The sequence below is a fragment of the Myiozetetes cayanensis genome, unplaced genomic scaffold (assembly GCF_022539395.1).
Source record: "Myiozetetes cayanensis isolate MyiCay16 unplaced genomic scaffold, myiCay2020 scf9, whole genome shotgun sequence".
In the NCBI taxonomy this organism is placed as follows: domain Eukaryota; kingdom Metazoa; phylum Chordata; class Aves; order Passeriformes; family Tyrannidae; genus Myiozetetes; species Myiozetetes cayanensis.
Window position 1 is genome coordinate 17,989,764 of NW_026088185.1, and position 22,035 is coordinate 18,011,798.

At 38.1% G+C, this 22,035-nt stretch overlaps 1 protein-coding gene across 2 annotated transcripts; it reads right to left on the bottom strand.

The window, feature by feature from the left end:
- Nucleotides 1–21,074, bottom strand: HAT1 (histone acetyltransferase 1). 2 transcript variants are annotated; one of them, XM_050340229.1, is made up of 11 exons: nt 21,057–21,074; nt 19,251–19,322; nt 16,574–16,649; nt 14,685–14,805; nt 9,137–9,316; nt 8,779–8,900; nt 8,174–8,278; nt 7,725–7,831; nt 5,089–5,240; nt 3,949–4,065; nt 1–394 (listed from the first exon to the last, which is right to left on the bottom strand). In XM_050340229.1, exons 2-11 carry the CDS (start codon nt 19,309–19,311, stop codon nt 227–229), a joined length of 1,209 nt encoding a protein of 402 aa, XP_050196186.1. In that variant the 5' UTR covers nt 19,312–19,322; nt 21,057–21,074; the 3' UTR covers nt 1–226. The 2 variants fall into 2 exon arrangements, with proteins under 2 accessions (XP_050196186.1, XP_050196185.1); XM_050340228.1 differs by lacking the exon at nt 21,057–21,074 and adding an exon at nt 20,256–20,347.
- Between the last annotated feature and the right edge of the window lie 961 nt (nt 21,075–22,035).

Here is a 22,035-nt window from a genome sequence, read left to right on the forward strand (position 1 = left end):
TGAGAATCTACTTTGTTTTATTTCATCAAGAAGTGCCCCCAAACCTCAAGTACAACATTTTTAAATCTACAACACAAAAATAGAAAATATTCAAAATGCACAGAAACACAAGTCACCTTTAATGTGATTAAAACGTCACATGAGATTTTTTGCAGTTAAGTGGCAATTAAGGATGTGCTTTCCAACACTGTATAGAAATCTGCAAGTTCCTGTACAGGCAGGATCCTCACGCTTGTGCAAGTCGTTCTAGGACTCTTCGGTAATCTGAAAGGAGCTGTTGGAAGCTGTCTTCTAACTGCTCACGCTGCATGTTTAGGTCTATTTGGTTCAACTGATTAGTCATCTCCTCTGGTCTTAGACACCGTCTCATCTTGGCAAGTTCTCTCTGTTTTTTCTAAGCAATCAAACAAATAGCAGTTTGAACACAACAATAATTATCAAGAATATGGTATTAAAATTTATTAAATTTCAGTATCTAGTTCTTTAAGATGTCCCTAATCCCAAGAAAAGCAGTAACAGTGTTTGATTAGTACATCTATTAAAGCCTTATAGTTTCTGTATTACCAATGAACTAGTGAATTAAAAAAGTTTCAATTTTTTTTCCTTAAGCAAACAGATTAGGTCTAACAGTACACTTACTGACATTAATCACACTGGTGTCCTACTATGTGGCTGTTCACCCAACTAATTTCCCCATAACTATCAAAAATTAATTTTAAGCCTCCTGTATACAGATAAAGTTTCACGAATTTTAACAAATTATTCAAGTAATAATTGCCAGGCACTAGCAGTAACAACGTTGAAATGAAATAAGATTATTTACAAGCACAAGTGTATTTGTACAGCAAGAAGATGAGTTCTCCTTGCTTTGTCACATCATATTTTTACCTGTTTCTTAAAAATACCTCAAAATGCTTCTGTATTTCCTCTTCCCAGATATACTTTTATACAGCTGATATCTATTTCTGAATAGATAGCTCTTTAGGTACTTTTCATTCTTCATTCTTCTCTTGTTTTGTAAAAGCAGAACGTCATTCAACATTTCTTTAAAAAAAGAGATTATGTATGCCTGGCATCTTATCAATAAATCTTTGCAATGCCTATGTGTCATGGGAATCAACAAAATTTCACCAAACTGTTTCTACCATCAGTCTCAAAATCAAACTCCTTCTGTTCTCTAATTTTACAATTATCTCTCAAAGGAATATTTGTTTTCTTTCTGTGGTTGATGCTGAGGGTCAGGAAGGAGCAGTGCAGACCACAGTAAACTGTAAATGAGTAAGATCAGAAAAGCTTTTATAATCTCCCACAGACTCCACAGATAGGCAAAGTTCAGTTCAGAAAAGGAGGTTCTGTACTTAAGTCCTGATGAGGCCTCCAGGCACATTTCTGGCCAATAATCAAGAAACCTTTCCTTGTAGAAAGGATGTCAAAAGCAGCATAGATGTTCAAGCTTTAGACTCATGTTAGCTCTCTCTAGTGAAAATGAGTAAGATACTCAAAGCATGTGATGAGTTGCCCAAATCAAAATAGAGATGAGTACCTTCCGTCCAAGCTTGCATCAGTAGAAAAACTAAAACCTTCTTATTCTAGATCAATTCAAAGTCTGCTTAATTAACAGGAATATCTGTTTAGATTATAAATTTTAGCTCTGAAAAAAAGGTGTCAGTTTTTAAATGCCCATTATATCTGATGCTGTAGCGTTAGGCCATCTCTAAGTTTCAGATTCCTGGTCAAAGGCAAGCTCCCTTTGCATGTTTCAGAAAGCCAGTTATTTCAATATCCATTTCCCTCCAAATATACTGCCAGCATATCCAGGCACACAAGATTCTGAAAACTGCCCTCAGTAACATTTTATCTGGGCAGTTTCAAGAGGATTCTTTGGGAGCAAATTACTGGGCTGGACAGAAAAGTATATTCTGTTGAAGCAGCAAACCCAAACAAAGTATCAGCACAGCAGTGGTATTTACTCCCAATGGGGATGACACGAAGAACGAAGGCATGATCAAGGAGACACGTCTACCAGCACAGTCCACTAGTGTCAAAATCAAATCATCATCAATCAATCAAAAGCAGAGTTCTTTAGAAACAGAGGAGCCACAGTGAAACTGAAATTTCACAAGCTGCTCACCCTCCACCTACCTTAAAGTGATGCCCTGTTCACTAATACAACAAATCTTTTATTTCCTGTATTAGTACTGCTTATACAGAGAGCAACATACCTGCTGTATCAGTCATTCCAATCTAGTGGTGTCATATACTTAAAAGTCTCAGTACTTTTAGCAACCTTGCTAATGTGAAGACTTCAATAGGAATAGATGTATTAGATGGTTTTTCCCTGAAGTTTCCACATTTACTTTTATTACTGCTACTGTTAGCCAGGAAATAATGATTACAGTATTAGAGAATGCAGTAATATTCCTGATTGTTTATTAACGTTTGCTCCCCCTCCCTCTAAATTACCTCTATATATTAAAAGTTAGTTTAATTTTATTCCTGAAAATTTTTTGAAAACAGCACTGTGACTAAAATTTATTGGAAATTGTTTAAAATGAGTGTACGAGTAAGCTGTGTACTAGGTAGAACTATCACAAACAAGATGACTATTTCAGAACGTGAAACTTAAAATAAGGGAAAAAGGTTTTGGCTGCTCTAAGGATTCCTTTGAATCCTCATTGAAATAACAGAAAAATTAGAAATGCAATGTTCTAAAGCAGTAATATTACATATCTAGCAATACAAAATACATTAATTATCCGTGCATTTATTGCATGCAACGACTGAAGTGGAAACACCTGCTGGAAGCACTAGAATTGAAGCTGCTTATGGAATTTTGGATTTTCCCACAGGACTTCAGTGCTGAGTGAATGAACTGAAACCATGTAATAGTCCTGTTTGCTGAAAAGTCACATTATTTGTAGTGAACACTGAGTGAAATTTAACAAATGAGACAAGACACTCATGAAAATGTATTGATTAATGTCCTGCCACTCAGCATGACATGGTGTTATCTCCAGATCAGACAAGGATTTAATACAGTGCTGGGCTCTCATTTCTGCTAACAGCCCTCACAAGCCCAACATGACTACAATCAACGTTTTGCTCCATAGTGGTATAACAGGGTAGGTGCTGCTTTAGGAAGGCTTGCAAGCTAAGCGAGGTACTCCTCATACTCTTTCTTCAACAGCATTTTGGTTTGCTTAGCAAGTACCCAACTGATGAGAGTAGCTAACGTGCCAGGTATAGCAATAAATCTGGATTTATTTGTGGTCTTTTTGTATCAAGAGTCAAAGACTGATGCCATTAGCAACTAGGATATAATTTTTTCAACCTTTATGTCAAAGGGTCAGTTTATGCAACACAGACCAACTGTACTGAAGATCCAGGAACGCATAATTAATAGGAACTAAGAAAATTATTTTGTACCTAGTTTAGTATTTGCTTGAATTCTACTGCTGAAATTATTGTATATTCCATCTGCACAGAGTTCTATGTTGATGACTTCTAGCAAGCTGTTTTATTAAGACCTAGCTAACAAGTAAAACAGGAATCTAAACGATTACCTATAGTATAAACTTACTACAGCATTTACCTCTTCAAATTTTTGGCTTATCTATTTCAGATATATTTTTAGCCTTTCAAGAAATTGATAATTTTTTCCCCTTAAACTTATGTGGGCATAATGCCACTTGTAGCTAGAGAGCATAAGCGTAATAGTAACCTCCTGCTGGAATTGGGCAGGGAACAGTCAGGAGCTAAACACAGGATCTTCAGCACTGCAGTGTACGAAGGATCTCTTCATCTGTACACGTGCCAGTTGAACACTGCATAACTAATAGTAGTTGATTGGCAACATAATTGGCATCAACTACATTTATGAAAATGAAGGTAAAATCAAGTATAATTAGCCTTGAAAAAAGTATTAAATGATACTTAAGTTATATACACCTTATAGGGGCCAATCAGTCTTCTTTTAACGTCCAACCGGTAGCTCCTGGACTGTTCCGCATCCCCCATATTTGTTGCACGCAATCGGAGAATTTCATAGACTCGTCTTGTGTGTTGCTAAAGAACAGAAAGGAGAATAAAAACCACGTCTGAATGAAGAGATCACTCAACAGAACTCAAAGTGGAGAAATATTGAAACATTAGAGTAGTTCCTCAACCTATCAGAAGACAATCACAGGCATGGACAGAGCCCCTGTCAAATCTATCCTCCCATCTGCTGGGTTAAATGAATAAACATTCTTCTTTTAACTTCAAAACCATTTTCTTCCATGCAGCCAGTGTCTGGTCTCTCAAAGTGCCGCACCAGCTGTAGAGGTGCTTCAAGGACCTGCTGTTAATAAACAGCAGAAAGCCCAGAAACCAGAGTCCAAAAATACTTCAAAGAACTGAAGGACTGGAACTGGAGTGACATTAAGTAACGTCAAACAGTATCTACTTTGCTAATTTTAATAATCCCCATATACCTACTGCCTTTCAGAAGGCCCCCTGACATTCTAAATATGAAAATGAAAAATATTTAAAGTTTTCTGTTTACTAGGGAAGAAAATTTATCAGTAAATGGAAAAACAGAAGTGCTTTTGGTATCCCTATCAGATAGTATGACATCTGGGGAGAAAAAACCCCACAAGTTGCATCTGTATGAAAGCAGAATTTAAGACCATATTCCAGTACATTTTTTTAAGCAACTCTGCCATTTCACTACCACACTCACAAAGGAGTTTAATAACTTACTGAGATTATCAGCAAATTTAATTTTCAATTTACCTGTTTAGTTCTCCAAGTGTTTAGAGTTGCTGCAGTAGTAGCTGTTTACCACTTAAACGTTTATTCCCAAAACAACATTTTTTACATAAATACACTTGAAAGACATCAAAACCATGTCAAATTCTATTACAACAGAACTTGTAACTAGAAAAGGCATTTATCTAAACCCAATAGCTAGTTATCTCCAGATACATCCTAAAAACCTGCCAAAATAAGCCAGAGTGTTTAAATTCCAAGTCTCCATCTCTAAGTTTAACTTGTTATTCTACTACTTTGATAAGAATATGTCCAACTACAACAGTTCTGATTTAGTACCTTATTTATTTTCAATTTTTGTTGAGCTTCCGTCACCATTTCTTGACTGAAACCCTGCATTAACTTCACTGGGGAAAAGCACAGCAAATCTTGACAGAGCTTTACAAGAACAAAGTCTCTTAGCTTCACATAGTTTTCCGAAGGATCTTCAGCTAGAAAGAATAAAAAAAGCCTATCAGCATTATTTGTTTTCTCATCTCTGGGATGTAATTACAAAGAACTATAGACAACAAAAGCAGATGCAGCATTCAGTGTAACACCACAGTTGTGGGTTTGATCCCCTCATGGGCCATTCATTTAAGACTTGGATTCGATGATTCTTGTGGGTCCCTTCCAACTCAGACTATTCTGTGATTCTGTGATATAAACAACTGGGCTAAATTAATTTTAAGTACTACTATCAAAGGTTTAGGTGTTTGACAGCAGACATCAAGCAGGTCACACAAAGACAAACTTGTAATATTTTGTGTTTGCAGTGCTGTACAGTATTATATTATATGCATTTATACGAAACTGACAACATACATGTTCAATCCCATTTACCTTCCTGGGAAAAGATGACTGCTCTGTGTATAAAACCTTTTTTCTTATATCCTCCATCTATTCTATATTTGACAGAGTGGCAGAACTACTAAAACACAAACAAATTACGTGGACAAAGACTGGTGAAAATATCCTACTGTACACAAGTAAGCTACCTGAAGACATGTATTGACCACAAGTTATATAGTCTATGGTAGCAAGGAAGACAGGAAAAGGTAGAAGGACCCAAAGGACACAATTATCCAAAATTAAAAGGCTGGAAGGACCTAAGCAAGAGCTGACCACAATTTCAAGTTACTTCCATTTTGCCTAAAATGATAGCATAGCTATCAAAATTGCTGCTTTAAGAAGAAAACACCAAAGCTGAGAACTAGCCTCAGTTAACATCAAAGTGTCCCACGTTTCCCCCCAACCCTCATTTTTGCATGATCTAGCCTTGTTGAGTTTACTGCTAACCAGCTTATACCCCACCTGTGTTTTTCTTTGTTTTTGAGGAACACTGGAAATAGTTGAAATCTGCAGTTTCAGTATGATCAAAAGGAAAAAAAAGTTACCGAGGACTGGGATAGAAGTTTTTGCTATGTATGTGCAGCACTGCACAACTATTTTTTTGGTTGGAGGATGCTCATGATGATTGTATCAGTTAAAGTGCTTTGTGCATGAGTGGCCTAATCTGGTATGGCAAACCTTATAGCCTTACTCTACAAAAGAGACTGCAGAAGCTGCACTAAAGTTAATCAACTCCATTCCTTTGAGCTCAGATTAGTTAGGAGAAACATGAGGCTGTTTCTGTACAGTAAGCACTATCAGCACACACTTCCTTGTTGTCAGGATGACAAGGTATAAGCAGAAGAAAATATTTGTTGTAAATGTGAAACTCTGAAGCTTTTTAATAAATTGTTAGCTCTTTCAAACCTCTTTTCAGAAAGGTTAAAGGCTTTACTTGCCAATTTTAGATGATATGTAACTAAATATCCTGACAATATCAGAATTGTCCAGACGAATTTCCCGCTCAAAAGGACAATAAATAATTCTGTAAGAGCCTTGAATGACATGCAGAATATTGTAAGCTTTCTCCTGCTTCATTCCATTAAAAAAATTAAACCCTGTTTTAGTGCATTTAGTGGTTGCTACAACCCTGCATTTAAGGCACTGAGCCACACATATGTCATATTATTTATGCAGTACCATGTTAAGACTTTATTCATCCTCCGTTAAAGCTTTGTTACTATTAAAAGGAAAAAGTAAATGCGTGATGCAGATGATTTCCTGTTGCATAAACAAAGTTATACTTCCTGGGGTTCCCATGAACTGGATTAAAATTATGAGTTGGATTACCTTTTGTTACGATTACGCTGCAACAATGCATTATGAAGCAAGCAGTCTACTGTGTTTTAAGTAGAACAGGGAGTTATTTCTAATCAAGATGAGACTGCACATAGAATTGAATGATCAAGTTGTGTTTCTACTACATTTCTTCCTATGCTAGACTTGAAACCACAGGATAGATGTTACACTTGCGGCAATCTCTACTGTTATTTTTGTTATGCACATCCACCCTCTATCCCCTCTGCCATTTCCTCAATAATCTTTTATTTTTAGGTATTTGTGAACACACCTCTGAAGATGCCTTCAGCCAGCAACGTGTGTTCCGAGAGCACAAGTTCTCTATGGACTTTTACTGTCCGCAAACTTTCATCTTGCACACTGATATTAATATGCTATTTTAGTTAGATGAGTATGTGCCCCCTCCCAAGTCTGAGTTTGGGCTAACAGGAGGAAGTTGAACAAGGAATTTGACAAAGCTTGGTCTCTTGGCAAACTCAGCTGTGTATCTCACAATAAAATAGCTAATTAGCTGGTAATCCGTTCATGCCAGGGATGGAATTTTCCTGGTGTGCCGCTCTCTAAGTAAAGTATTTAAGGAGCTACATTATATACACATCTGTAAACTGGGGTACTATTGATGCTGGACGGAGCGGAAGCTGAATTTTCAAAAGGCTGTGTAATTCTGACAAATGAACACAGAAGTTAGCTCGTGGGCTAACAACCTGTGAATGCTACAAGTTGCTTATTAAAAATGTAATACAAACCTGTTATATCAAGTACTGTAGGAGAAGACATATAGTATCTATGAACTGTTTCAAGCAGCTGAGCACCATGGCCTTCTCCTTGGAATGGTGGCAAGATCAGCATCTGACTACAGACAAAGGAATGCATTTCAGTTCAAATTACGCATTTGCAAATATAAAGTCTTAAAAACAAAATGGTATTTCATTTTAGATTAAAGTATGTGTAGCAAGCTTAAACATGTACATGTTAAAATGTAATTTTCAACACAGTCTTAAAATTGTTAAATATTCCAAACTTGTTTGAGATTCCCTCCGCTTCAAGAAGGAAACAATGAAATAAATCAGTGCATAGACAGCTAATAATGGGGATTTTTTTAAACAAATCAACACCATTATAAACAAGTATTGGGAACTTCAGCAGTTCCCTCTTCTGAAATAAAAGGCAAGGCACGAGTTACACCGCCAATTACCTTACACGTGGCCGGGTTTTGTCTGGGTACACATAGTAATTATAGACTGTCATGTAGCCTACGGTCGCAAAGAGCGTAGCTCCATCCTTATTATACTTCTCAAATCTGCAGATAAAACAGAAAGCCAAGCAGGTCAATTACAGTCGCGCTCCCATGCAGTGTCCATTTTCTTTTCCATTCTCCAACTGAATTTTCAGTGTCAGCAAGCTACTCTGTGAGGGCCCAATGGGTACACCTGCTATGTTCTGAATGTACAATTCACTTAATTGGTGTGCAGCAACTTGGATAAATCAGGCCTCTTTACAGCACTTCAGTGCACTTGCCTATTATAAAGATGAATAGGTGGCAAGTAAAAGAAAACACAGGCAAAGCTCATTTTACTGTTTAAGCCTACATTCAGGGCTCTAACGGACAACAGCATTTAATTCAGCTCTATTCTCAAGCTTTCCCAAAGCATAATGGAGGAAAACTCAAGCCTCATAAACAATGGTTTTTCTTTCCTGGGAAAAATATCATTATACTGCTCCAATAATTGGCCAGCCACAATTAAAATGCAGGCTTTGTGGAGGTAATAAGGTCCACTGTTGCTTTAGAACTGTACTTACACTAGAAAGTAGTTCCATCTTTCATCATCTACATCAATAAAGCTAGCGGTTTCAATAAACCACATCAAGAACGTCTGAAGCCTTTCATGATATTCTCGAAAGCCTGGACATGTCATGTCAGCCTAGGGAAAAAGCCAGGAGAAGTCAGGTGAAACCCACCACAGATGTAAGAGGGAAAAAAATATGCAAAACCTAATTAAATTCTCGGATATAAAAAAAGCAAGTTTACAATGATTAATAAATGAATAAAATGATGGTATTTATATACCATAGTTGAACCATTACAGAAAGTTAATCCCTACAAAATAAAATTGCATTTGGTTGCTCAAAAGCAGAAGTTTAACTTAATTTTTCATACCTTGTATATCTGGTATGTTATATCTTCACCAGCTTCCTCATTATGGATAGAGTATGTGTGTAGCAGCATTCCAAAGGGCTTGAAGTTGACCTCCTTCTCCAGCAGAGACACAAAGTCATCTGTGTTTGTGCAAAAACCAGGCGGAATAATTTCTCTAATTTTACTTTCAACATCATCTGCCTGCAGATTACAAAAAGGGGCAGGATCAGTGGAAGATGAGGAAAAAAACCAGCACTGATGTCATTATTGTGCTATAAGAAATGAACGTATGAGAAATGATATGGCCTACCAGTAATTAAAAACAAACAAACAAACAAAAACACTAAAGAAAAGAAGGGAAGCATTCCTGTTGTTCAGTTGTGACCTTCCAGCAAGTAAAGAAGCTGCACTGGTGAAATCAGAAAGGTCACAATCCAGTCACTGGATTTTGTAAGCATCAAAAAGCTCTTGGTTACAGCACGAGTTAATGAACACTATTACGTTTAGAGATTGCTACACTTGTCCAAGTTTGTCTAAGAGTGTTGATAGCTATTCTGTAAGTGCAGCACATTCAGAAACTAAGACTTTCCAGACAGCAATTCTCCAAGACTATGCTATGCAACACAGCCTTGTAGAACTCAGGTTCCCAAACAAACAGCTTGCAAGAACTATTAGGTAATGCAGAACTAAGCAGAGAAAAAGGGATAGAGATCAAAAATGGTAACTCCCAAACAGAAAAGTGACAGCTAGCACACTCTTGCAGTCTTATGTCTCCCTGCTTGAAATGCCTGTCTATAGGATCAGCTACAAAACACTTTACAAACTTAGACAACCACTTCCCACATTCTAATAGAAGACAGTTTTGAAGACAAAGTTTGACATAAAATAGTACAATTTAAGAATACTTTGTCGGCAAATCTGACCTGTGGTCTAACGTACTCTGAAAGACAAAATATTCTGACACCAAAATTTAATTCAGAGATTACTCTTTTCAGATAACCAAAGTGAAAGTTAGAGACTATCAGCTGAGCAGACTTCATAATCCTTTTCAGACCCCCAGAAGACCACTTGATTGAATACATTTACAACTTCTTTTTAACCATGAATATTTGATGAAGTTTCACAATAACGTATTACTGCTTCTCACCAGGCAATAAAACTTAATGAATTGGTCTCAACTTAACAAAACCGTTCTCCTCAATACAACCCCGAAAAGCCTGACATTACATTCAACAAAATGAGCTTACATTCAATTCAAACTTTCCTCTAGACAATGAATCCAGGTTTTTACTTAATGGAGTTTGCAGTGAGTTCAGCTGTAATGTTTGTATTGTATCTATTTCCACAAGGACGGACACAAGAACACTTTGTGTTAACTTACTAAGCAGCTCTTTCACACCGTTTACATGCATGATGGGTATTAGTTCAAAACCAAGACCCTTGCTACTTTGCATTCAAAACAGGGAAATTAAGATGCTTAGAACAAAATACACTACAAAAGGCTAATACAACATGCTACTAATTCCTGTCCTTTCAACCATGGGCCCTTAAGTAGAAGCAATGCACCTGCAAATGAATAGCACTTTATCATTCAGTTACAGTTTTATTGTAGAGAAAGATGGATTTAGCTCAGCACAAACAAGTTTTATTCTTAATGGTTTGGTACTACCAACATTTATATTTATATTTGGAGAGAGAGCTATTAAGCAGTTAAAATACAGCTCTACAATACTTGGTGTAAGAACCAAGTTAAAACATGTACAGTCTTTACATCCATTTCATTCTCAAAACAAAGATAATTTATCGGAGCCTTTGTTATTCTTCACAGACCAATATTAACTAAAATATTTTCTTTACACTTACTGATTTAAGTGCATTACATAAAATCAGCCATTTTTTCCGAATCAATGAATTACATTAAAAAACATATTTATATGGAATACATTTTAGAAATTACCTTTTTTTTAACCATGCAAATGCAATGCTTACACAGATCTTGGTCTGCACTGCTTACAGAGTTGCAGGGAACCACGATTAAGAATTCATAGTGACTCATTTTATATAGCTGAAATAGGCGTGTAAAAATACTCTAGAATTAAAACAGTACTTCCAAGCACCAGTTCAGTATCTCAGGCTATGTGGAAGCTATCTAAAAAAGGTGAATATACAGTATGAGGTACTACATAAATAACGTTTAAGTAATTTTATTCCCCCTCATATTTGTAAGTTCCTTCATTAGGAAGGAGGAGAAGGAAGGCCAAACTTTCACTTGCTGAAAGCCTGTAAGATAACACATCAATCATTGGCTGCCAGGTAGCAGCCAGCGCAGGAAAAATCTTACTTTCAAAAAAATAGAAAGGATTAAAAGATGTCAGAGACTTAGCAGATAAAGTACTAGATAACACTTCTTGGTTCTATATGACTACAACATATTTTCACCTACTGCCTCCTAAAAATTCTCTCCCCTTAAAATGGGATCTGACATAATTTAAGAAATTAAAATATAGTCTTTAGTTACTTTTAGGGTTAACAGGATTGCTCTCTCTTACAGAGCAAATCCCAGAATCCTCAGTTTGAGTGGCGGCAGAAGTTTAAGTGATCCAATTTTCAGTTAGTAAGTCCTGGAATACTGGAATCTTGACATATCAACAATATAAAAAATAATGTTTCATTAACACCTGTACTTTTTAACAGAAACTTTAATTACTTTGTAGGCCCTTTCCAAACCCTTCAGAGGTGTTCATAATCCAAGGAGCTACCAGAATTTGTTTACTGCCTTCCCTTGTGTATTTCCTTGATATTGTTGGGAGGTTAATTCCACTCATATCTTACCAACAGGAACGGATGCACGCAGTGGCCCGTAAGTTTCTCTTCAGAAAAGCAGTCCTGTTGACTACTCCAGCAATGTTTAACAGAGGCAATGCCACATACAATGAAGCATACAAACCCCTGAATTAAACCAGCCAAGAACTGTTGAGCTTTTGGTTCATGGAAGTGCTGCCTGTGATGTATTACCTTCGTAATCAGAATCATGTGTGGTGATGACAGGGAATTTAGTATAGGTTTGTAACTACACTTGATTTCTAGTAGGACTGTTTAAGTGAGTAATGTCTTTGTACACTGCATTTGAGTCTGGATAATTTTAATACAGAGATTATTCTTGTACTAACAGGCAGCTAAGACATTTGTATTCCATGCAGATGCTGTTTCAAAGTGACTGAATTTAAAATAATTATAGAAGCATATTTAAAAGCTGAATTTCTTTAACAATTACATGCATGTATTTCAGTGGGGAGCAATGGCGTCACCAGCAGTATTACACAAAAAAAAGAAAAATATGCCAAATATTAAAATAACGCTTTTTCATTAACTTTTGTATAAAAGTCTATAAATGTATAGATTAGCTGCAAAGCAAGATATATAGAGTTTAGTGAAATACTTTTTCTCCACCCTATCATAAAATGAAGATGAAAAGGAAAATATTCAAACAGCTGCAAATCTCAAAGCAGCAACTCAGAGGTCAGTGCTATTAATATTTACACTACAAGAAAGCAGCTTCTCTTCAGATATTTGAAAGAATCAACTTCACCCAAGGGAAAATTATGTCTATTTTCATTAAATGAAGTGCCAACTTCTGTTCAAAACATAATCATAGTTTGCTGAGCCTTCCTCAATAAAGATGGAGCTAAACCATATTCAGATGTATAACTATGACTGGAGTTCTGTCTCTTGACATTTCTGGATCGTATCTTTTCCTCATGTTCAAAAATATCTTGGGAAAAAAAAACCAGAGGTACTGGGATAAGTATTTCTGTCAGTCCCTAGCAGGGATTGTAGCAGCTGCTTTTAGCAATAATCAAAACAAACTCGATATTGCAGAATAAAACCACCTGCCATTGATGGGCTTGTATGGGCATTGAGATACAAAATCCTAAGCTGTGAATAACTTTGTGGAGCATTAAAACCAACATCTTACTTGTAACCAGTTATGTTAAAGGCAGAAACTGCTGTCCTTTCCTAAACACCATCTATTCACAGCACAAAGATTACCTGTCATGTATGGTGGATAATCTGCCTTAGTATAATTATCCTCAAGGAGCAGAGATCAGCAAACAAACAGTTAACTCAGAAAAATAAATGTTAATATGCATTTAAATTAACATCCTGCTGTAATGACAGCTTATGTTTTAATCTCTGCAAATGCATTCATACCTTAAGGTGGTTAAACTGACGGCAAATACAAATGCAGAGCAAGATTGATTACAGCCATGTCTTTTTTTCTACATAGGTTTAGATACAGCAATATAAACAGCCTATTTGAATGTACAGTGCTAGTAACACCAAGGAAAGCAAAGGGTAAGCAACCATGTTCTTCTCATCCAGTCAAAGCCTGTAAATGCTCTGGAAAGCACAGAGAAGCCTCGCTCAAAATAATCCTCTCTTTTGTCTTCATCTCAATCCCTTAAGCAATTGGAGGAATAATTCAGTATAGGAAACAGGGCTTGAAAAAAGCAACCATTCTGAGCAATCAAAAGTTTCAGTAAGCTTAGAGCAAGACAAACCTTGTTTACCTTTCTTGTACCTCCAGAAAAGTAAAGTGGGTTTGCCATTTTTACAGAAAATAGAGTGTGAGTAAAAAGGTGCTATGGTGTGGATTCCTGTTGTGATAATTACGAAATTACACTGGTGAAAGGTTGGACCATTTGATTTTAATGTTTACTACATTGCCAACAGCTTTCCTTTTCCCTTATTTCCAAAAACCTTTCACATGACCTTTCACTCCTAAGATATGTTGGTCTAGCCTTGAAAGTATTTCAGACAATTCAACAGGCTAAGTGTCTAAAACCCCTTCAGAATAAGGAAGGACAAATCTTTAAAATTCACTTAAAGTAATTCCAATATATTTTTCGCTTTACAATAGGCCTCTCCTTGCAATTATTTAAATAAACTACAATGAATTTGAAATTAGTAACTTAAACAGCTTGAATATTCTCAGAATATTCTGAGAGCATACAGGCAGTAGGAGAGAAAAATCTTTTCTACAAGTATTCTATAAGCTCAGAAAAAATCAATCAAACAAACAAACAAAAAGCCCTGCAGATAATTATGTATCATATTCCTTTAAGATGTAAAGCGCACATGATACCTGTCCACAAGTTTTTAATCTCTTTTCTGCCTTACTTATCCTCCACATTTAAAGAGACACACATACTACCTCATGAAGTGCTTACAGAAATCTCTAATGCTAGTCCTCCTCATGGACTCAGTTAATGTGAAAATACAGACTTGCCAAGTTGAGGGTTTTTTTTGTGGAACTGGCTTTGGTATTAGCACCTCACGTCTCACTGTACTGCTTGACACAGCTTTGATGGCACTGGAGTCAAAGAAGGGGAAAACACATAAATGAAGTCCAAAGATCTTTTACAGCTTAGCAACAAAGGAAGCCTTTTCTGTTTACTTTAAAGTTAAATCATGTTTTGGTGGGATATTACTAAACTTAGAATTCCTGTCCATGCCCAAGAAAACCTTCTAAATGCCATGTCAAAGGCAGAAGCACACCTGCACTTACCTCCACACAGTCAAACTTCTCGTTTACTTTCGATGTGTATTCAATGCGGAAGAACGTCGACAGGTTACCAGCAATGTAATACAAAAGGATCTTCAGTCCTTTGTAGCCAAAGGCAACTTCACTGAGAAAGGAGAAAAGATCAGGAACTCTGTGCAAAGCAGAATATTCCCATGACAGTGTTTTCATCTCATTGGAAGCTCACATCATCTTTCCCAGTAAGGTAGAGTAAGCTTCCTAATAGGAAAAGGGAGTCAAACTGGATGGGCACTATCCAGACAGAGAGAATGACTTAAACTATTGCTACCGTGTTGCTCCTCTAGTGGAGAGATACAACATATTTCTGAACTCAGCAAGGCAAGTCTGTGCCCTTACTGTAACAGCTCAGGAGAGAAATAGCTAATACCTGAAATAGTTAATACTGTTTAAACTAAAAATAGCTGAAACTGTGTTTTTTTCAATAGTTTAAACTCTTTAATAGGTATTTATATGAGTTGATCAATAATATTTATTAAAAATTATTTTACAGTGTAGTATTAACATTTTGGAATGAACGACTTCAATTTATACTGTACAAAACACAGATAATGAGACACAGCAATATGTGGGCAGATTTTGGTTGACAGTTTCTATTTAGTTATCCAACGTCACCAGAACTGAGCAAATGCAAAAAAAAAAAAACAAAAAAAAACCAAAAAACCAAAACCAGTACAAAAGCCTTTCCTATACTTTGAAAATACAAGTTGCCTGAACACAAACCCTATATTCTATGAAGTATAGAGAATTCCTTTTCTGGCAAAAATCTCGAGAAAATAGTACTGTTCACAAAGTAACAGGTTAATTTTTGTTATTTTAAGGCATAGCTGAATTTTTTTTTTTACTAGGATTTTTATGGTAGCACATTCATAACTTAAAACTTGAAATATAAGTTCCAGAACAAGAATTTGCTTGTTAGTTAAACTAACAGAGTGGAGAGTTCTCCCATTACTAGAATTATAATTATTGTCAATAATAGGTGTAGATATGTAATAGTGTAACTAATTTATTACAATTAATATACATAGTTAATCCTAACTGGAGTACTCAGAATGCTTTTAAAAGGAAATGGAAATTAAGAAACTATTTCAAGAAGTCCACAGAAATGTGCATCTGGATTTTCTTAAGTAGGTTGGGCTTGTTGGGTTTTTTTAAACTATGGCCAGATTGTTGAATATCACTCTACTGAAAATTGACATGAAATGACACTTCAGCACTAGGGACAGAGTGGCTGACTTCCCTACAGCACTAATTAAGTCAGCATACTCTAAATAAAAGAAACAGTGCTTTTCTACTTTGACTTTAGTAATGGCTTTGACAGCATTTCTAAAGCATTCTCTTGGAGAAACTGTCTGCTCATGATTTGGACATGTGCACTGTTCACTGGGTAAAGAGCTGTCTGGATGGCCAAGCCCAAAAAGCGTTGGGGAATGGAGTTAAATCCAGCTGACAGCCGGTCACAAGTGGTGCTCCCTGGGCTCAGTGCTGGGGCCAGCCCTGCTTAGAGGACATCAAGTGTCCCCTTGGTTGGTCTGCAGACAACACCAAGTTGGGCGGAACGTTGATCTGCTGGACTTGGGTCACAACAACCCCGGGGAAGAGCAGCTGGAAAGCTGCCCAGCAGAAAAGAACCTGGGGGCGCTGGTCAACAGCAGCTGAACATGAGCCAGTGTGTGCCCAGGTGGGCAAGAAGGCCAACAGTGTCCTGGCCTGGATCAGCAGTAGCATGGCCAGCAGGACCAGGGCAGCAATTGTCCTCCTGTACTCATTATAGCAGGATTTCTTGTTTTCTAACAATTTGGAAGCAACTCTTCCCTTCTGGACCTATAAATTAGACTATGGAAACTTTAACTTACTCATCTCCAAACACCTGATGGCTGTACTCTGGGTTAAATGTTGTGTTGTCATCCTCCAAATCCTCAGGAAAGCGAACTGGGCAGCAGGGGGAAGGAAAAAAAAAAAAAAAGAATAAAAGAGCATGACCAAGTCATCAGCTTTGATTTGTTTATCCACAGATGCCCTGGTAGCTGTTCACGCATTCTTCTGCTACAGACAACTTCAATTAAGAAACTATCTACATTAGGCTGACACACAAATGAAATGAAGACATCCTGTACAATTCAGGTGCATATTATTGACCTGAGAATGTCAAATTGCTAATCAGAATAAAACTGAGAAACTGACACAGATGCAGACATGTATATGTTTCATACATGGAACTCCTGAATATTGCTGCCTTTAACTTCAGCTTGAACACTGAGGACACTGCCCAGCTGGCTATTCCTACAATAACCACATCAGTCATGTAATCAATGTTGCCTTCTCCTTCTGTCATTCTTCTCCTAGATCCAGGTGAGAACACTTCACTGCAGATGATTTTCACGGAGTGATGACTGGAACGAAATGTTTATGTGCATTTATATTCAAGTCAAAATCTTGGAGAATCAGCATGGATATATACAAAATAGCTGCAACAATATTATACTGATACTTGTACCAATATTACTTAGTGGTTTTTTTTCTTCCTGACTCTTCACTTTTCTTCAAAGCCTAGTAATAAACATGGCTTTTTCTGGTAACGTAAAAACATTCACTATAATGGCATCTATTCAAACTCAGTAGCTTACTAAACAAGCATTTTATTCATGCTTATGGAATTACAGCAGTTGTTCCACAGCAATTAGGACAGAAGTTCTTCCATCATTAAATATATGATTTATTAGTGGATGAAATTAGAGACTAAAGTAGGATTTTCTAGAAAAAAAAATTTAAAACACCAAGAAACTTGATTCCTAAACATTCTATGTATTTGCAGTTTAAAAAGAATGCCTAGAATTGGAAGGGCTGTAACTCTTAACTTAGACATTAAAGATATAGTTCAGTCATGCTAACAAAGTACAGGTAGCTCAAAACAACTGTTAGCATGAGTGTGCAATGCTGTAAGAGTTAATATTGCTATTAAAGCTTTTTTTTTTTAAAGCACGTGCAATATTGAACTACAGCTTCATTGCTGCTTTACTCCCATAAAACTAGAGACAAAGAAAAGTTTTTTTCTGATAATATTAGAAAGGAGTTATTCAAAGACAGAAAATTTGAATGAGAAGTGTCCAACGGACAGGATAAAAGTCTGACCCTCTCAGGTTTAATTCAGAGAGCAACAGACTTGAGCCAAAGAAACAAATGTTTAAAAAAGCAAACAAAGAAGAAACAAAACAAAAACCAAAGAGCAATTCTCAGAAGAAATTAAGACCCTGAAGATGATAGTGTATGACTGCTTCTATATCCCATGAAAAATATGTAATGTTTGTAGCACCTCATATTTTCCTCTTAATATAATTTGTATGTGGAACATCTAAACTCCCTGGAAGAAAAAAGGCAAAAAATTTTAGCTGAAATGGTCAATGGGTACCTTAATCAAAAACTTGATAAAGTAGCTCCTTGGATTTCTAGACAAAATTCATTCAGATGTCATTATCTCTCATTCCTTGTTTTGTCTTTAGAAAGGTGGATGAAAAAAATAAAACATTTGGTCTAGTAATACAAATATTATTTGAAATAATGTTTCAGAGGAAGAGAAATACTCCCAATTACAGTGGCTGAAAAACTTAGGTATTTTGCTTATAATGACATTTTGGCTCAAAGGCCATTCACTGTGTATTGAAAATGCTACTAAGCTGTACAGAACAGATTGGTAATAGTTCTGAAAAGTGTTAACAGGTTCATTACTTCAACTTTCTTAATAAATTAAGATACATGTACTGCTCAAGGGAACAGATAGCTGAGGGGTTGCAAAGATTAAAAATCAGACAGAGACACCTTACTCTTCAAGTTATTACAGCTGCAGGTAAGTTTAAGATGTAAGCAAGTCCACCAAGAGTTCTGTAATTCCAACTGTATTTAAAGTATCCTAGTAAGCAAATTAGCTAGAGAGAGCAATATACAGTTCTTGAAAGAACAGTATCTTTTCTCTTCAGATTTTAAACAAATTTCACTAAAACTATCTTGTGTAATCCAAATGTCACAGGGGGGAGGCAGCAAAAACCCCAACCCAACAACACTTTTCAGCCTTTCCTGGCTTTTATTCCTCCCCCCATCAAAGAAAGAAGAAGGGGAAAGATGTTAAAAACATGTAGATATTTGTAACCGTGAAGAAATAAATTATTTCTGCTGCTACGGTCACCATGAAGTCAACACATACTCAGGACCACACCATGTCACAAGGATTACAGAAAAAAAGGGAAACTCAAGAATATAACAAATGCTTCAAGAAAACAAGAGGATGTAATTCCAATGCACTCTGATAACATGCTAATAAATTGCTGAATATCATGCAGAGACAGGACTGAATTTCTAGAGCTGTACTTGAATTCCAGTAGTCTCAGCAAACTAGACCATGTATTTCCTTCTTGAGCTGCATGCTCACATTAACAAGGACATATTAATACCTGGATGAATTTAAGGATAAGGAAGTTTCTTAGGAAGGCACTAAAATACTCCAATATCAATTGTACAGCAGTTAAAAAGGGACATTACCTAGCTTCAGCTGAATGGCTTCATTTGTGTTACACTTGTACTCTGCCAGCTTCTTCTCCATAGCAGTAAGTCCTGAAGAAAAAGTTGGTTTTTTAAGGTTTAGGAGGTGTTCAATCTATGTGTCACTATTACCCAAAGATCATATTAGAATAAGGGTTGTAAAACGAGAGAAAACACACAACACAAAACCACTGAACTAGTAAGATTAAGAAAAACTACAATGTGTTAACATGGAGAACACAGAGATATATCTCAAACGCTTTTCTGGAACTTTTCTGTAAACAAGAACTAGAAAACAGATGAGCATCTCTCCTTTTAGTTTCTGAGAAGTAAAGACATTACCATAAAATTATCAAGTGTTATAAGTTATTACCAATTAAACATATATTTTAAAATGCGAGTATGAAACCAAGAATTGAGTCTAACATGTTATTTAAAAGAAACTGCTTAAGTAACACGTCAGGACATTAAGTGTTTGCATTAAGTAATTTTCACAAACAGGTGTTCACGAACTGCAGTGGCATGGAAACCACCGGCAATTATTTGGGTACCACTGCTCCTCCAGAGCGGATGTGGGAGAAAAAAGCAACCGAACTGCATTTAGTCTGTTTTCCAAAGTAGAATCCGACACAGAGGACGTTTCACTGACGGCATTTTCCAAGTGCTTTACAAACATCCCACCCCCTTCTTTCCAGAAGTATCACGAGACACATCTGATATACCTTACTGCAGTCAGCGAACTTGAGAATAAAAACAATGTCGGGCTTTTAATCCCCTGCCCACCCTCACGAAACTCGCGGACACAGAGACACGCTCCGGCTCGGCACCACCGAGCCCGGGGGCCGTGAGCCCGGGGACGCCCCGCAGCAAGAGCACGGCCCGGGCAGCCGGGGGGGCAGAGACACGACCGGGGGCGGGGGCAGAGGCAGCCGCGCTCCCCTCCCTCCCTCCCTCCCTCCCAGCCCGTCAGGTCCGTCCGTCCCCCGGGTCCCGTCCCGGCCTCACCCGCCATGGCCGAGCGGCCCGCGCAGCGCGAGCCAACCCGCGCGCCCGCCCGCCGGAAGCGAGCCCTGCCGAACACGCTTCCGCTTCCGCCCGCCGGAAACCGGCCAGCAGCCAATGGCTGCTCCGCGGGGCGCGCGCAACCCGCGCGCATGCCCCGCGCTGCCTCGAGCCCCGCGCTCGCGCGCTCGCTCGCGTGCGTGTCCGGCCCCGCCTCGCCCCGCCTCGCGGGCGCGCGCATGCGCACTGCCCGCGGCGCGGGCTGGCACGTGCCCCGGCCTCGCCCGGCCCAGCGCCCCCCGCCCAGCCCGGCAGCCGAGCAAACAGCCGGAGCTTGGGCGCTAGGACATAAATAAATAAGTACAAATCCGTCTGCTGAACCCCTTGTTACAGCCACCACGTGAAGGACATTTCTGCCATTTTCTTTGAAGGGACTGGTTTTTGATGCACTTGTAACACAGGTTGTTACTCTGTGTGCTGGTTTGGGCTGGGATAGAACAATTACTTTTCTTCCCAGTGGCTGGTGTGGGGCTGTGTTTTGGATTAGTGCTGAACACGGGGTTCATAATACAGAGATGTTTCTGTTGTTGCTGAGCAGGGCTTACACAGAGCCAAGGCCTTTTCTGATGTCTGTGCTGCCACACTGGCAAGGAAGGGGGGTGTGTGGGAGGCTGGGAGGAGCCACAGCCGGGACAGGTGACCCCAACTGACCACAGGGATATTCCAGACCGTATGGCGTGCTCAGTATAGAAAGTGGGGGGAAGAAGGAAGGGAGGATGTTTGGAGGGATAGTGTTTGGCTTACCAGGTAGTTCCACGTGATGGGGCTCTGCTGTCCTGGAGATGGCTGAACACCTGCCTGCCATGAGAAGCAGTGAATTAATTCCGTGTTTGACTTTGCTTGTGTGCACGGCTTTCGCTTTCCCTGTTAAACTGCCTTTATCTCAACCCACAAGTTCTTCAGCTTTTGCCCTTCCAATTCTCTCCCCAGTCCTGCTGGTGGGGAAATGAGTGGCTGTGTAGAGGCATGGCTGCTGGCTGGGTTAAACTGTGACACTCTGTAATTAGTATATATATATGTGGACTTGCTCTAGTGATCAGATGCTTATCAAATACCTATCAGATGCCTATCAAATAGGCAAATTTCTATCAAAACTGTTTCTGCTGTCAGCTGGGACATAGGCACATACATAACATGTAAACTTTGAGTTATATTCAGAGAATTTTTGTTGACCTATAGCCAAGGAAAATTCTGCTTTCTAGAGAAAATTAGTTGTTTTAAACTTTAAAAAAGTGACTCATTGTTTTGTGACCACTATTATAAACTGCGAACTACTGTATTGTAGTTTTATATCTCACTGTGCTATTTGATATGTACCAGAATCTGCTCTTTTTATATTTTCCAGTGACATGTGACAAAAGACACCTTGTTGGGTCCTTGAAATAGTACAGCAAGACAAAACACGTAGCATTAGTTAAGCTAGGTTTTACAAGCACTTACCGTGATCGAACTGTCCAAACAAAATATGAACTTGTCCTTTCTTGAGGCTGTGGCCTGCATGCTTTTCATTTTGAGATATGAGTGTGCTCTATTGCTAAAGACCTCGTCAGAAGTTACTGAATTCCAGCCAGGATTGTCAACTTTGTGCCTCTGGTCCGTTTGTTTGAAATACGGGGCTACTACCAATTTGCAGTCAAGCTGCCAGAACATCAGACTGTGAACAATTTCAGCACTTGGAACCAACAGGTCAGCTGACCCTTGAGAGAGCAGCTGCATCTGTCAC